The 17,757-nt window shown below is 42.7% G+C and overlaps 1 protein-coding gene across 3 annotated transcripts in view; it reads left to right on the top strand.

The window, feature by feature from the left end:
- The window catches only part of NFIC (nuclear factor I C), a 170,184-nt gene that overhangs the window by 123,591 nt on the left and 28,836 nt on the right, over nt 1-17,757 (top strand). For all 3 annotated transcript variants that reach the window (XM_073543941.1, XM_073543951.1, XM_073543934.1), the window contains exon 10: nt 1,818-1,903. In XM_073543941.1, coding sequence (XP_073400042.1) covers nt 1,818-1,903 — 86 coding nt within the window. The remainder of the gene's footprint in view (nt 1-1,817; nt 1,904-17,757) is intronic.

Raw genomic sequence — 17,757 nt, 5'->3', positions numbered from 1 at the left:
GATAGGTGTCTTCATCCCGTTGTGGAACCTAGAAAAAAAAATGATAATCTTGGAAATTGATGAGAATCACATTGAAAAAAAGGAAACAGAAAAGAAGAAAGATATGGAAGATGAAAAACAGGACAGAAAAAAAGGAATAGAAATTTTTTTTTTTTTAAAAAGGGACCTTAAAAGATTAGATACTTACATTGCGTCTCCTCGCCGTGACTTTGCTAGGCTGTTCCCGCTGTTCCGCCTCACTTGCCGGTTCCGATGCTGAGGTCTGTAAAAGAACACAAATTAGAGGCAGCTATATTGTACTTACACAAAGGCAGCAAAATCCTCACCTCCCGGTCAGCTTGGGCCAGTTCTTCTTCGGATGGCGAATATTCGGATCCAGAAGACATGCTGGGATAAAAAAAAACCAAAACATTAGAACATAATATATTTTTAAGGACTGGCACACATATATAGATTTTATAATACTCACATTTTAGCTGCTGAAAGTGTAATCCAAACTTGAGTCTTGTCTCTTGCTGAGTGGGTGTATTGTCTCTTGCAGGGCTTCTTATCTCTTGCAGACTGTGTGTAGAGTGTGGTCTGGCACTACAGACCCCTTCTTTTATGTACACTCCTCCAAAACAATGTTGCTTGTTTAGGGGGTGGATTAAACAAGTGTCTAGACATTGTTTACTCTGAAATCGCACGCGCTCGCAAAGCGCTGACGTGCGCACTTCACAGCGCACATCAACGACCCCATAGACTGTAATATTTTTTAACGATGTTGGGCGGAACAAAAAATGCAACATGTAGCGTCCGGCGCGTCTGGTCGCACACCTGGAAAATGCGCGGCGCACGAAAACGCTGAGGCACGAGTTCAATCGCTAGACACTGCGCCCACCATTTTAAAGATAGGGGACAATTGCGCGTGCGACCAATAGCGCACGATACGCTGCACGATAAAACGCTAGTGTGAAACCAGCCTAAGACAAATTCTTTGATATGCAAATTCCATAAAGGGAATCTGATGCCAGGTGTTTGCTCCCCCCATCTGATTCTAGTGATGTGTAACTTACTGGACTGCTTGATGCAGGTCTACCAGTTCTCTGAATGCTGAGCTCTGTATAACCCCTCCCACTTCACTGATTGGCCTATTTCTGTGTTCACTGTGCATAGGCAAAAGTCTACCAATCATTGTTGGATGTGTGGTTATTCAGTGCTCATGAATATGAAAAACTACATGGCCACAGGTTTTATTAATCCCCTAATGATAATCTCTAATTGTGATTTTATCAAAACTACAGCAATAACCTCCCCCCAAATAGATGATTTTTTATCTGTATTGTCATCAGTATGCCATTCATTATTATACATCCACAGTGAATGAAAGACCTAAAATGGGATTCTATATGGGTGATCTGTATGGGATCTGGGTTCTTTTAGCACCCATAGACTTGAATAGGCGAGTCCCGTCCGAAATATGGGAGATACAAAGGCATGCTGTGAATTTTTTCACGTATTGATTTAAGGCATGTAAAAAGCTCACTCTTGAATAACATTGGTCAGTGTGCCGTCCGTGTGATGTCCGATTTTTCTACGGGCAGACCAAAAATATGGTTGCATGCACAAATATAACTTCATTTTGTACACTTCATTTTGTGCTAAAATGCACAATTTATAATGGAGACAGCTTTATAAAGGTATTGCAAGAAATATAATGCCATAATAATGATTTAAAGTAGGAAAGCCAAGTGACAGGTTCCCTTCAATATAGCCTGTTTTTCATATTTTTTTCATATTTTCTATACAGCGCATGTTAAAAAATGTATTTTTTACAGCATACTCCGCCCCTAGCACGCCTCCCACCAACCGATCCTTTGTAGGACTTGGACCCCGTGACCCTGGGAGCATATATCAGCCACAGGTAAGTTTGATTAAGGTAAGCTTTTCCATTAATGCCAATGTGTATCACTTTGTGCATGTTACCCTCCTGTCCGACTGGATTGGACAGCATGTGTCATCAGACTGGTTTCCTTAACCCCTGGAGGTATTTTCGTTTTTGCGTTTTCGTTTTTCGTTCCCCTCCTTCCCAGAGCCATAACTTTTTAATTTTTCTGTCCATATGGCCGTGTGAGGGCTTGTTTTTTTGCTGGAGAAGTTGTACTTTTGTATGACACCATTGGTTTTACCATGCCGTGTACCAGAAAATGAGAAAAAAGTTCCAAGTGTGGTGAAATTGCAAAAAAAGTGCAATCCCACACTGTTTTTTTTGTTTGGCTTTTTTTACTACATTCACTAAATGCTAAAACTGACCTGCCATTATGATTCTCCAGGTCATTACAAGTTTATAGACATCAAACATGTCTAGGTTCTTTATTATCTAAGTGGTGAAAAAAAAAATTCCAAACTTTGTTAAAAAAAAAAAGATATGCGCCATTTTAAGATAGCTGTCGCGTCTCCATTTTTTGTGACCTCTGGTTCGGTGAGGGCTTATTTTTTGCTGACGTTTTTAATAATACTTTTGTGCAGATAAATTCTTTTGATCACCCGTTATTACATTTTAATGCAATGTCGTGGCGACCAAAAAAACGTAATTCTGGCGTTTTGACTTTTTTCTCGCTACACCAATTAGCGATCAGGTTATTCCTTTTATTGATAGATGGGGCGATTCTGAACACGGCAATACCAAATATGTGTATATTTGATTTTTTTATTGTTTTATTTTGAATGGGGCAAAAGGGGGGTGATTTGAACTTTTACTTTTTTAATATTTTTAAAAACATTTTTTTTTTACTTTTGTCATGCTTCAATAGTGTCCTTGGCAGAGTAGAAGCTGCCATAACCCAATCGGCTCTGCTACATTGAGGCGAGGCAATGATCAGTTCGCCTCTATGTAGTAGAATTACTCACTTGCTATGAGCGCCGATCACTGGGTGGCGCTCACAGCAAGCCGGCACCGACAACCATAGAGGTTTCCAGGAGACCACCGGTTATCATACCAACCCACCGGTGACCCGCGATCACGTGACATGGGTCACCAGTGAGTGGATTTACGGCATGATTGCCGGAAACACGTGTTAAATGCCGCTGTAAACGTTTGACAGCGGCATTTAACGGGTTAATAGCCTCAGGTGGATCGTGATTCCACCCGCGGCTATTCCAGGCACATGTCAGCTGTTCAAAACAGCTGACATGTGCCCAGAAAGATGTGGGCTCGATGTCGGAAAGGGGTTAAACATATACACACAAAAAAAATATTTTGGTGGTTTTCCCATATTCTGAGACCCATAACTATTTTATACTTCTGTAAACCGAATTGAGTGAAGGCTTTTTTTCTAGGACAAGTTTTACATTTGTCAGTTTCCATTCTTGGATGCATGCGACGTTTTGATTGCTTTTTCCCTTTTTTTGTGAGGCTGAATGAAGAAAATACAGCAATTCTGGCACTGGTTATGTATTTTTTTGTACTTAAAGCATTCACTGTGCAGGATAAATAATGATATAGTTTTAATGTTGAGACAAAACAGTAATACCCAATTACTATTTTTATTGCTATGTTTTTAAGAGCTTTACACAAGAAGATCACTTTTTTTTGCAATGATCACAATAAAGTAGCCTCTACGTGTAGAGAAAAGATTGTTTAATCATAATCACAGTCGCAGATTCTTTACTGTAAGAGCAGTGAGACTATGGACCTTTCTGACACATGATGTTGTCATGATTGATTCACTGCAAAAGTTCAAGGAAGCCAGGGTCCCTTTCTTGAAAAATATAATATTATGCATTTATGGGTATTAAATTCTGTGATGGGATGTTGATCCAGGGAACTAGTCTGATTGCCGTATGTGGAGTCTGAAAGGGATTTTTCCCCTAATATGGGGCTATTAGTATTAGTGACTGCCTCAGAGGGCTTTTGCCTTTCTTTGGATCATTATGTTAGGCTTCAAGTTGAACTCAATGGACTTATGTCTTACTTTAGCTTAAAAAATTATAAACTATGTGTCACTGTCATTATTGACAGTGGCATATGAGAGGTTAATGGGATTGTTCAGAACACAGATTTTAGTAGTTACACCACTTATCCTTCTGTATATATCAGTAGGGCTCCTGGAGCTCATAGCGACGGCAAAGAAGCAGTACTCGACAATCAGCATGGCGGCCTTATCAATCATGGACCTGTGCTCATCACAGATGTATGTTGTATAGTATTAAGGGGCTAAATTTGCCACCCTCAGCTCATGTTGTATGACTAATTTTGAAAGGCATGAGAGTCATAAGAGAAGGTAAAATATTTGACACTGAGCCTGAATAGATTACTCACCAAGTTAAAATGTTACAAGTGCAACTCAATGGCCTGAAATGGGGTGCAGCGGGGAATCTGATCTAAGCAGTATTGGACTATAGGAACGTGAAAGACAGGGGCACCAGGTATGGAGCATAGTCACCCATGAGTCCCATATTAAAATCCAGTAAGGTCGGATATGTATACCAGTTCTGTCCCGAGGTCTAATCCAAATCTCAGCTGGACTGGTAACTGTCAGAAATTGAGAGTGGCATATGTCATTAAACAGCAGAAATTGGACCTGCTGTTAGAGGCTGGTGCCAGCTGTATAACACAGCTGGCACCCGCAATCTATGGGGTGCCAAGCTCCAAAACCCGCTACATACACCTGCACTCTAACAATGATGCACCATATATTAAAGTGTTAAAAAGTGTTGTCCACTGCTGGAAAACTGTCATTAGGACGTGAACGTCCTGGGCAGGGGTCCGCAAGTGTGAAAGGAGCTTTAGCACTCATGTCATTGCTGCTGCCAACTAACCAAACTGGTTCAGCAGCAGTCAATCAGCAGAAATATGTTATCTTGCTTTTTTCCTACCAATACATTTATCTGGTCAAATTTTTTGGAATTCAGAAAACCTACTGCAGATGACCCCTCCCCCTCATCATCTAGGGCAGGGGTGAGCAATATACTTTCTCAAGGGGCAACATGAGGGGGAGTGAATGTTGTGGGGGGCCAAACAAACCCCTTGAACTTCATTCTGCTCATTATCATTACTTCATATTAATTTTTGTCACTTTAAAGGGAATCTCTCAGCAGTTTATATATATATATATATATATATATATATATATATATATATATATATATACACTCACTGGCCACTTTATTAGGTACACCATGCTAGTAACGGGTTGGACCCCCTTTTGCCTTCAGAACTGCCTCAATTCTTCGTGGCAGAGATTCAACAAGGTGCTGGAAGCATTCCTCAGAGATTTTGGACCATATTGACATGATGGCATCACACAGTTGGCGCAGATTTGTCGGCTGCACATCCCTGATGCGAATCTCCCGTTCCACCACATCCCAAAGATGCTCTATTGGATTGAGATCTGGTGACTGAGGAGGCCATTTGAGTACAGTGAACTCATTGTCATGTTCAAGAAACCAATCTGAGATGATTCGAGCTTTATGACATGGCGCATTATCCTGCTGAAAGTAGCCATCAGATGCCTGTTCTTAGCTGAGAGGAGTGGTACCCAGTGTGGTCTTCTGCTGCTGTAGCCCATCTGCCTCAAAGTTCGACGCACTGTGCGTTCAGAGATGCTCTTCTGCCTACCTTGGTTGTAACGGGTGGCAATTTGAGTCACTGTTGCCTTTCTATCAGCTCGAACCAGTATGCCCATTCTCCTCTGACCTCTGGCATCAACAAGGCATTTCCGGCCACAGAACTGCCGCTCACTGGATTTTTTTTCTTTTTCGGACCATTCTCTGTAAACCCTAGAGATGGTTGTGCGTGAAAATCCCAGTAGATCAGCAGTTTCTGAAATACTCAGACCAGCCCTTCTGGCACCAACAATCTTGCCACGTTCAAAGGCACTCAAATCACCTTTCTTCCCCATACTGATGCTCGGTTTGAACTGCAGGAGATTGTCTTGACCATGTCTACATGCCTAAATGCACTGAGTTGCCGCCATGTGATTGGCTGATTAGAAATTAAGTCTTAACACACAGTTGGACAGGTGTACCTAATAAAGTGGCCAGTGAGTGTATATATATATATGAGAACAAAAAGGAAATCCAGCAAGAACTCAGCAAACCAGGGTTGGAGTAAAATGATGCTTTTCTTTATTTCTTCAACAAGGTATAAAAACGACCCACAAGGATCAGGAACCAGAGTACATGGCAGAAATAAGCGCAAATGGGACTACGCCTTTCGGCGGCCTAATCCGCCTTCTTCACGCTCACGGTTTGGACCGTGAAGAAGGCGGATTAGGCCGCCGAAACGCGGTCTCATTGCTGCAGCTGGACACTGACACACATACTCATATATATATATAAATAATCTGAGAGCAGCATAATACAGTATAGAGCAAGAGGGGCCTGATTCCACGGATGTGTCACTTATTAAGCTGTGTGCTGTAGTTTCAATATAATCAGCGTTTTATCAGCAGAAGATTATTCCTGCCTGACTAGATCTCATGTGCAGGCCTGTCATGTTAATCTGTGTAACCCTGCCCCCATCACTGATTGGCAGATTGCTGACAATGTTCAGTGTACACAAGATTCTGCCAGTCAGGGGTGTAAATGGGGTTATACACAATTCGGCATTATGGCTGCTGCTATATCTACAACTGAGAATGACACCAATCAGTCCAGTAAGTTGTACATCGTTGCAATCAAGTTCTCTTGCCCTATATTATACTTCTCTCAGATTACACAGCTAAACCTGCTGTCAGATTCCCTTTAATATTGAGCAGAATAAAGTCTGTTGTCTACCTACCTTATTTTTCGTTTTATAAGACGCTCTGGATTATAAGACGCACCCCAAATTTTGTGGTGAAAAATAGGAAAAAAACTTTTTTTCAATAAAATGGTGGTTCTTCATATAATCCAGGCGTCTTATTGCTTACCGGAGGTGGTGGAAAGTGGGGTCCCAGGGTGGCTGCTGGAAGAGGCAGGAGTGGAACGTTGCTGCTAGGATGAGGGGGTGTTTTGATGTGCGGCGCGCGGCTGCGGGTGTCCGATGCTGCAACTGTGCTATGTCCCCGCTCTCTGTACCTGATGCTGCCGGGTTCTGCCGCCCGCTCTTTCCCCCAGTGCTGCCGGGTGCTGCCGCCGTGCTCTGTCCCCCGGTGCCTGCCGCCGCGCTCTGTCCCTCAGTACTTGCCGCCGCCGCGCTCTGTCCCGTGCTGCGTGGGGGGGCTCTGCTGTTCCGTCCATGCTTACTTGCCTGTGCAGTGGATTGCTTCCGGGAAAATGGCCTCCGCGGAAGCGCAGATGGAGATCTCGGCACTGCGCGGCGGCCATTTTCCCGGAAGCAATCCACCGCACAGGCAAGCAAGCATGGATGGAACGGCAGAGCCCCCCCACGCAGCACGGGACAGAGCGCCGCGGCAGCACCCGGCAGACAGAGCTCGGCGGCAAGCAGCGGGCACCCGCAGCGGCAGCACAGATAAGTTATATCCGCATTGTAAGACGCACCCCTATTTTCCCCCCAAATTTGGGGGGAAAAGTTGCTTCTTACAAAGCGAAAAATACTGTACTTATGCTAATATATGTTACGATAAAGCGCATTGTAATATATATTTTCACTATTAGCACTAATTAAAACCATATATTTTGCAGCTTTTTGTAAAAGTAAATTTTGCTGCTTCTGTTATTCAATCTTAAGTAGGCATAACAAGTATAGATGTACCTTGATAAACAGCATTCCCACAATATAATATGATGCCCTCACACAATGTTAACCCCAGTTACCCCCATCTAGTATAATACCCCCAGTATCCCGCACACAGTATGATGGTCCCCACAGCACCCTTCACACAGTATGATAGCCTCCACAGCCCCCCACACGATGATACAGCTACAGCTTCCTATGCACATTTTGATGCACTCCACAGCTCCCCACACATGTATGATGCCCCCACAACCCCACACATACAATATGGTGCCCTCCCCAACTGCTTTTACACACAGCATAATACCTCCACACCTCCCCACCCACAGCATGATAACCCCACACCTCACTACACACAGCATGATAACCCCACACCTCCCCACACACAGCATGATACCCCCACGCCTCCTCACACACAATATGATACTCCCACACTTTATGATGTCTTCATAACTCCCCACACACAGCATGATACCCCCACACCTCCCTACACACAGCATGATACCCCCACACACAGTATAATACTCCCACACTTTATGGTGTCTCCATAACTCCCCACACACAGCATGATACCCCCACACCACCCCACACACAGCATGATACCCCCACACCTCCCCACATACAGCATGATAACCCCACACCTCCCCACACATAGCATGATACCCCCACACCACCCCACACACAGCATGATACCCCCACACCTCCCCACATACAGCATGATAACCCCACACCTCCCCACACACAGCATGATACCCCCACACCTCCCAGCACACAGCATGATACCCCCACACACAGTATGATACCCCCACTCTTTATGATGTCTCCATAAATCCCCTCACACAGCATGATACCCCCACAAGTCCAACCACACAATATGATTAGTTTACAGATTCCTACAAGTACCGACTGACAAAAAATATATAAAACAACTTGCCTCCCCCAGTTCCCCCAATGTGCTGCTCCTCTCTGTGCACTGTGATCACTGAGGCTACATGCAGCAGGTATGATCTAGTAAGGTCATCTTGCCCGCTGCTCTGACACTCAGATGTCCAGGCTGAATGATGCCGATACAGGTGAAATCAAGAAGCCAGGCGAGGCTGCGTGGTACAGTTTGCCACCGCTCTAAGCCTTTGGCTATCCGGTCCATCATAGGGCTGCACTTTGTCCAGGTCTGATCAAGAGAGGTCACAGTTACTGATTCAAACCTATGTCAAGATCATCAGATACCCATTATTTGATGCTAAACAATTGTTTATCAAGAAAAAAAAGGTACAGAATCACCTAGTAATGTGCTATTCAATAAAACGGTATGCAGTAAAAAAAATGCATTTACGAATGTATACGTCTTTTCACACATGGACCATATGGGTGACAATTAGATGCATTCATTAAACGTATCTTGCCATAGAAGTAATAAGTGTTATAAAGTTCATCGAGTTGCATTTTCGAATGACACCGTTTTGATATATATATTATGCATCTTAAAATATTTTTTATTTACAGAACAGGGTGAAAAATACAACTATTCTACCATTGTCCTTCTGTTTTGGTTTTTATCTTAAGCACCATCTTGTATATTTGCAATAATTTATTCTCTGGGTCATTACAGTTATGGCAAGAATTTTCTACTTTTGCACAATAAATAAAAATATATTTTTTTTTTACATTTTTTGTGCTACATAAAATCATTTAAACCGTATGTCTCATTTAATCTATTCCCAACGTGAGTCTTACTAGTATGTCTCTCGTCGGGTGAGCATACTTAGGAGCTGATCTCGCTTCACACATCGCAAGTGGCAGCTGTGTTATAAAGGTCTCACCATTTAAATGCTGCTGAACCTTACAGCTGATACACTAACTATATGATTTCACTCATCTATGTTTGAGTCTGAAAAGCTGTAACGTTTCATAGAAAAGCATACTTTATATGCCGGCGGGACCAAGCCGCATGGGAGAATAGATGGATTGGCCGATCCCTGGCTGCTTCTCCACACCCGCTCCCCTTAAGTAAAAGTTCTCTTTCTGCATGTATAGGGAGGGACCTATTGGTCACTGGCAATGGGCAGGGAGAGACCGCCAATGACTGGCCTTTTCGATTAGTCTTCAATGCAGCTTGGTCATCAGCGGTTTTAAAGTTTGTTTCTCTTGGAAATGCTGCAGCGTTGTAGAGATAATCATATTTGTTGCTTTTGGAGCGCGTTATGTGAAATCTCTGAATGGCAGTTCAACTGGGTATTTCTTCAGAGTCTCTTCTGGGGGCAATAAAAGCTCGGCAGCTGATCAAGCAGTTCTAGTTGCTGCAAACTGAGTTGTAGTGTCTGGGAGGGAGGGGTGAAAGTGCACGCCACCAGAAAAAACTAAACGGCCAAATGGCCTGCCAACAGAGATTTCACATACATACTGGGCTTCAAATGTAATGGAGGGATGCAGTCCAAAAAGTGAAAGAGCAACAGAATCTGTGGTACTCTGTGATTTTTACAAGGTATTTTTCTCAATTTTTTGGAGAAAGTGACAGTTCTTCAAAAATAAAACCTCCAACTAACAACCCTTTTCCCATAACCTGAATAGCAAAATCTAAAAAATCTACAGTTGTGGCCAAAAGTATTGACACCCCTGCAATTCTGACAGATAATACTCAGTTTCTTCCTGAAAATGATTGCAAACACAAATTCTTTGGTATTATTATCTTCATTTAATTTGTCTTAAATGAAAAAAACACAAAAGAGAATGAAGCAAAAGCAAAACATTGATCATTTCACACAAAACTCCAAAAATGGGCCAGACAAAAGTATTGGCACCCTCAGCCTAATACTTGGTTGCACAACCTTTAGCCAAAATAACTGCGACCAACCGCTTCTGGTAACCACCAATGAGTTTCTTACAATGCTCTGCTGGAATTTTAGACCATTCTTCTTTGGCAAACTGCTCCAGGTCCCTGATATTTGAAGGGTGCCTTCTCCAAACTGCCATTTTTAGATCTCTCCACAGGTGTTCTATGGGATTCAGGTCTGGACTCATTGCTGGCCACCTTTGAAGTCTCCCGTGCTTTCTCTCAAACCATTTTCTAGTGCTTTTTGAAGTGTGTATTGGGTCATTGTCCATCCAGGCATCTCGGCGGACGCAAAAAAAATTGACGGATCCGCAAAAAAACGGATCCAACGGATGGCTATCCGTCAAGATCTGCCGGTAATGCAAATCAATGGGGGAAAAAACGGATCCGCCAAAAAAAATGGCGGATCCGTTTTTTTGCAAAAACGGCGGATTTTGACTGATGGTCAAAAAGAAGTGTGAAACAGTCCTTAGAAATCTCCAGTGCTTTCTCTCAAACCATTTTCTAGTGCTTTTTGAAGTGTGTTTTAGGTCATTGTCCTGCTGGAAGACCCATGACCTCTGAGGGAGACCCAGCTTTCTCACACTGGGCCTTACATTATGCTGCAAAATTTGTTGGTAGTCTTCAGACTTCATAATGACATGCACACGGTCAAGCAGTCCAGTGCCAGAGGCAGCAAAGCAACCCCAAAACATCAGGGAACCTCCGCCATGTTTGACTGTAGGGACTGTGTTCTTTTCTTTGAATGCCTCTTTTTTTCTCCTGTAAACTCTATGTTGATGCCTTTGCCCAAAAAGCTTTACTTTTGTCTCATCTGACCAGAGAACATTCTTCCAAAACGTTTTAGGCTTTTTCAGGTAAGTTTTGGCAAACTCCAGCCTGGCTTTTTTATGTCTCGGGGTAAGAAGTGGGGTCTTCCTGGGTCTCCTACCATACAGTCCCTTTTCATTCAGACGCCGACGGATAGTACGGGTTGACACTGTTGTACCCTCGGACTGCAGGGCAGCTTGAACTTGTTTGGATTTTAGTCGAGGTTCTTTATGCAACATCCGCACAATCTTGCGTTGAATTCTCTTGTCAATTTTTCTTTTCCGTCCACATCTAGGGAGGTTAGCCACAGTGCCATGGGCTTTAAACTTCTTGATGACACTGCGCACGGTAGACACAGGAACATTCAGGTCTTTGGAGATGGACTTGTAGCCTTGAGATTGCTCATGCTTCCTCACAATTTGGTTTCTCAAGTCCTCAGACAGTTCTTTGGTCTTCTTTCTTTTCTCCATGCTCAATGTGGTACACACAAGGACACAGGACAGAGGTTGAGTCAACTTTAATCCATGTCAACTGGCTGCAAGTGTGATTTAGTTATTGCCAACACCTGTTAGGTGCCACAGGTAAGTTACAGGTGCTGTTAATTACACAAATTAGAGAAGCATCACATGATTTTTCAAACAGTGCCAATACTTTTGTCCACCCTCTTTTTTATGTTTGGTGTGGAATTATATCCAATTTGGCTTTAGGACAATTCTTTTTGTGTTTTTTCATTTAAGACAAATTAAATGAAGATAATAATTCCAAAGAATTTGTGTTTGCAATCATTTTCAGGAAGAAACTGAGTATTATCTGACAGAATTGCAGGGGTGTCAATACTTTTGGCCACAATTGTATATATTTGGCAACATTAGTCATACAAATGGTGCTTCTCCATAGGGCCCCTGGCAACAGCTCCACATTGAACTCTCAGAATTCCCTATAGTAAACCACATACGTCTTGGCCCAGGGAAGGCAGTATGAGGCAGTCTATGAAAAAAGTCAAGGTCCAGCTCCAGGAATAAAATCAATAAAGCTTTATTGCAAATCCAGTAAAAAATATTAAGAAGGCTGCTATGTTCATAGGAGGTATACCCCCGAATGGGATTACCTTGGACTGGTCTGCAGAGCACCTAACGCGTTTCGAATAGCTGGTGTTCTTAAACTCACAAGAAGGGAAGTTGCCTGAGCTCGATAGAAAATGGAGAGTAGACAATTACAATTAGAGAAGATCATAATCCTTCCCGTGAACGTGCACAAAAACTCCACTTCTTGATAGCTGAAATAGTACTAATGATTGGCTGTGTGGACATGCTAAGACAATTTGCATCGATTAGGGAGTGGAGTCATAAAACCTTTGTATTGGGCCCTTTTTATAGGAAGCTTGCCACTTGATTCATGTTGCCCGAAGCATGGGTAGCATGCCCCAGAAACAGGGCTGCAAACATAGTTTCATAAGCCAACTGGGAACCATTGGGAGAGATGTGACTAGTCCCACAGCCCCACACTGCTCTAACTGACTGACAGGTCCCTCCGGTGTGTGTTTATAGGGAGTGATCTATCACTCAACTGAAGCAGAGCGAGGAGAAAATGGCCAGGTTCAGTGCAGGACTAGTCACGTCTCTCTATAGTCCGCAGCCGCATCTTGAAAATATGTTTTCTATGTAACACCAAAGCCAGGTTCTGATTCATGCTTCGTGTGACCGGGACAGCATGAACTTAATGAAAGGGTCCCATCAAAAATGGCAGAATGATAAAGATTTAAGTTGTATTATGTGTACAAATGTATATTATTGACTGTGTAAAATGCACTGATTTTGTCTTGAAAAGTCAATCTTCATCCATATGCCCTATTATAACAAATGGATGTCACACACTCATGAGCCCCCTTTGTAAGACAGATGTGTGGAATGACCCAAGCAGTTCATGTATTACCTTGAATTCCATTTATCTGATGGCTGTCATATAATACTATATTTTCCCAGAAATCCACTCAGAAGTCAGCTGTTTGCCAGAATTGCTGTGAGCTAGACCCAATTAATCACCATGGAGGCTCAAAATGTAAAGAAGATGTCTCTTAAAGTTTAGTATATGGCAGGTTCATTTGAAAAGACAGGTCAGATGGGGGTCCATATGTATATGTAATACTAATAGTGATGCAAAGCGGATTTTCTATATTGTAAGCATATTGCACCATCTACAGGGTACTGTTATGTATTGCAAGACAATAAAAATGCAGTTGTATTTTTCAGTAAAAGTGCAAGCTGTTGGTAAGAAATTGTATATAACAGGATTTTTACAGTTGTGATACTGGATGTGGCTTCATTCATAATTCACCTTTATATTGGTATCCAAGAAGTATCGTTTCTCCTTGCGGAGATTGACATGCTAAGCATGCCGAGATGAGGAGACTTAAAGCCGCAATGCTCCTTTTGGAAATATGGAGGAAGAGGACTAGAACTCTAGTGCCACCTATTGGAAGTAGCAGTCCTAAAAGTCAATGTCGACACTTTAACGAGCCTTGTCACATGACTTAGGGTAAAAAGCCAAACCAGAATTTCAATTTGCAGACACTGTGTTTCGAGGTACTGCCCCCTCATCAATGCAATGTGTGAGATTTGGATTGGCTGTGTGAGAGGCGTCTGACCAATATAAGAAGTATCGTTTCTCCTTGCGGAGAGTGACATGTTAGGCATGCCGAGATGAGGAGACTTAAAACTGCTAATTGAGTTTCTGGTTTAGCTTTTTATCCTAAGTCATGTGACAAGGCTCGTTAAAGGGTCGACATTGACTTTTAGGATTGCTACTTCCAATACGTGGCACTTGAGTTCTAGTCCTCTTCCTCCATATTTCCAAAAGGAGCATTGTGGCTTTAAGTCTCCTCATCAGGGTGAGTGTATTTAGCCTGCAATGCTTGGCGGGTCCCACGAGTATATTTGGCCTGTGATGCTGTTCAGGGGCTCGCCTGGGCGCAACTATATCAGCATCCTGGATGCCTAACAGTTGAATGCAATGACGTATCAATGCAACGGCCGCAATAATGTAATTACAACGTGCCCGTTGTACCGAGGTGTGCAGTGGATCTGAACACACCGTGAAGAGACTGGAACAGTGGGGGAACTGGCAGAGGTGAGTATTTTTTTTTTATTTTTTTTATGTGGGGCTCATAATGCTGTGTGGAGAATTATGCGAGGCCATTATACTGTATGGAACTCAATATGGTGCCATTATAGTTATATGGAACACAATGTGATACCATTATTCTGTATGGAGCACTACGTGGGACCATTATACTGTATGGAGCACTATGTGGGGCCATTATACTTTATGGAGCACCATATGGTGCCCATTATACTGTTTGGAGCACTGTACGTGCTACCCATTATACTGTATGGAGCACTATGTGGTGCTCATTATACTGTATGGAGCACTATATGGGAAGCACTATGTGGTGCCCATTATATTGTATGGAGCACTCTATGTGCTGCCCATTATACTGTATGGAGCACTATGTGGTGCTCATTATACTGTATGGAGCACTATATGGGGAGCACTATGTGGTGCCCATTATACTGTATGGAGCACTCTATGTGCTGCCCATTATACTGTATGGAGCACTATGTGGTGCTCATTATACTGTATGGAGCACTATGTGGGGAGCACTATGTGGTGCCCATTATACTGTATGGAGCACTATGTGGTGCCCATTATACTGTGTGGAGCACTTTATATTGTTTGGCGTACTATATGGTGCCCATTATACTTTATGGAGCACTATGTTGTGCCTATTATACTGTATGGAGCACTATGTGGTGCCATTATACTGTATAGAGCATTACATGGTGCCCATTATACTGTATGGAGCAGTTTATGGGGCCATTATACTGTATGATGCACTATATGGTGCCCATTATACTGTATTGAGCACTCTGTGGTGCCCATTATACTGTATGGAGCACTATGTGGTACCTGTTATACAGTATGGAGCACTATGTGGTGCCCATTATACTGTATGGAGCACTATGTCATGCCGATATACTGTATAGAGTGGTTTGGGAGGCCATTATACTGTATGGAGCACTATATGGGGCCATTATACTGTATGGAAAGCTGTGTGGGAATTACAGTTGGAGAATCATATTGTGATGGGGGTCACCGTTCATTGTTGGGGGGGATTGAGGGAGGTGAAATACAGTATGGTTTTCATGCCATGTATGTGGAGGGTTCTGTGGAGGAATTAACTTTTGGGGTATAATACTGTGTTGGGGGGGCACTTTTGTTTGCATCATACTTTATTATCTGTATTGTTCATGGTTTTTTATCCTTTGTTATTACATATTTCAATTAGGCCATTGGTTCACATGCTTTTTACTGCTCTTACATAACATAATAAAACATTGGAATAATATAATGTAAAATCTATTAATTAAAATGTACTTCGTGGGACAACCCCTTTGAGTTTCTTTCCATATGAAAAAGGTTCATTGTTATATTTGATGATAAGGAAAAACCTCAAATCGTAGACTTTTTTTTAATAAATATCAAGGTTGGCCTGCGACTTTGTCCAAGGTTTTCACTTTGGCCCTCTGTATTTGAGTTTGACATCCCTGAGATCACAGAGCAGAACTATCTGATGCAGATGCTTAAAGGCACCTCTCACGTCACCATTCTAGGGTAGGTTTCTGACAGTGTACCTAACTAAACCGCTATTTTTACCTCCCCAGACAAAACAAGTGTAATTTAGTAACTAAAGATATTTAGGAATTTATTTATATTGACATTTTCTATCTATAGTTTTTCTCTTTCTGGAGAAGCCCTTGAAGAGCAAGTATCTCCACTTGTGAGCCCATGCGGCCTGAAAGCAGTTTTCTGAGGAATATTTTGACATGTATATAAAAATTAAAGCGGTTCTCCAGGACTATTTTTTTTTACTTTATTATATGCCATGACCTAACATGCAGGTAGTTGCTAACTACTTGCCTGTTCTACGCGGTGTGTGCTCCAAAAATGGGACCAATTTAAAGGGGTTATTTGGGACATTTTAATTAATTCTACTAAGGGCATAGCAGCTAACAGGCAAGTAGGTATTAACTACCTGCCTGTTCTGCCTACCTCTGCGGGCACAGAGTGGTCACGTACCGCTCCTGCCAGCGATTCTGCTTCTTCACGTAAACAGAACAGCTCTTCCTCTTCCGGCCTGCTCTGTGGACGGGGCGTGACTGCTGGTGTCATGCTGATTAACAGCCAGCTTTCTGAAGTTAGGCACCAGGGAGCCGGCTGTCAATCAGTATGATATCGTCAGTCACGCCCTGTCAACAGAGCAGAAGAGAAGCAGCTGCTTTTTCGATGTATAATCAGCAGAAGTTGCAGAATCGCCGGCTGGAATGGTCTGTGACCACTCTGTGCCTGCAGGGATCGACGGTGGGAGATCAGGCAGGTAGAGTTAATACCTGCCTGTTAGCTGCTAGGCCCTTAGTGAAAAAAAATTAAAATGTCCCGGACAACCCCTATAAAATGGTCCTATTTTCTGAAGCAAGTACAACTGCACATAGTCAGCTCTCCATAGGCATAAGTTGAGATTGTGTTTGTACCGGATGCCTTCCTTTGCCTCCATGGTTACATTGCTGCCCTCCTGTTTTTTAGTATAAATTAATTCTTGGTATGGATTTATCTACTATTTGCACTATTTTTGTGTGTGATATTCTGGATTAATAAAGACTTTTTGTAACTATACATGACAAGTTTTTTATTAGTTAACACTTAGGGTGTGTGCACACGCTGCGGATTCTGCTGCGGATCCGCAGCGGTTTTGGCCCTGCGGATCTGCAGCAGTTTCTGCTGCAGTGTACAGTACCATAATATCCTATGGGAAATGGAAACCATAGTGCAGACGGTGTGGATTTTTCCACGCGGATTTGCTGCGGTTTCTAATCCACATAAAGAATTGACATGTCAATTCTTTCTGCGGATTCCTCTACGGTTTACCATCTCCTCCATTTTAGAGATGATAAACCTCAGGGCAAAACCACAGGCTAATCCGCAGATAAACCGCAGGTCTTTTGACCTGCGGATTTACCTGCGGATTTTGCAAAATCCGCGCGGATCAATCCGCAGCGTGTGCACTAGGGTGACCGGATCTCATATGGGGGGGAAAAAATGTCAGAATCTTGTTCGTCTGGACCCCACAAAACGATTCCCCTTTCCAGATATTGAGAGAGCCAAAATTTGAGCTCGATCAAACGACGTTAACCCGTGTCGCTCGTCGCTCAAAGTTTGAAAAAATCCAAATTGAGGTATTTTAAGATTTAGGTATTTTGCATAGTCTGTTAGACTATAAAGAATGTGACAACAACATTGCAGAAATAGCCCTGACCAAATTTTCGAACCATTTGTGGTATTTGAATGCAGAGTTGGTGGGATTATCGTTTTTTGATCCCACCATTACAGACAATGAAAAGTT

The sequence above is a fragment of the Dendrobates tinctorius genome, unplaced genomic scaffold, assembly GCF_039654945.1.
Source record: "Dendrobates tinctorius isolate UK_male_01 unplaced genomic scaffold, ASM3965494v1 ptg000011l, whole genome shotgun sequence".
NCBI classification, from domain to species: domain Eukaryota; kingdom Metazoa; phylum Chordata; class Amphibia; order Anura; family Dendrobatidae; genus Dendrobates; species Dendrobates tinctorius.
This window is presented reverse-complemented; position numbering and strand designations above follow the sequence as displayed.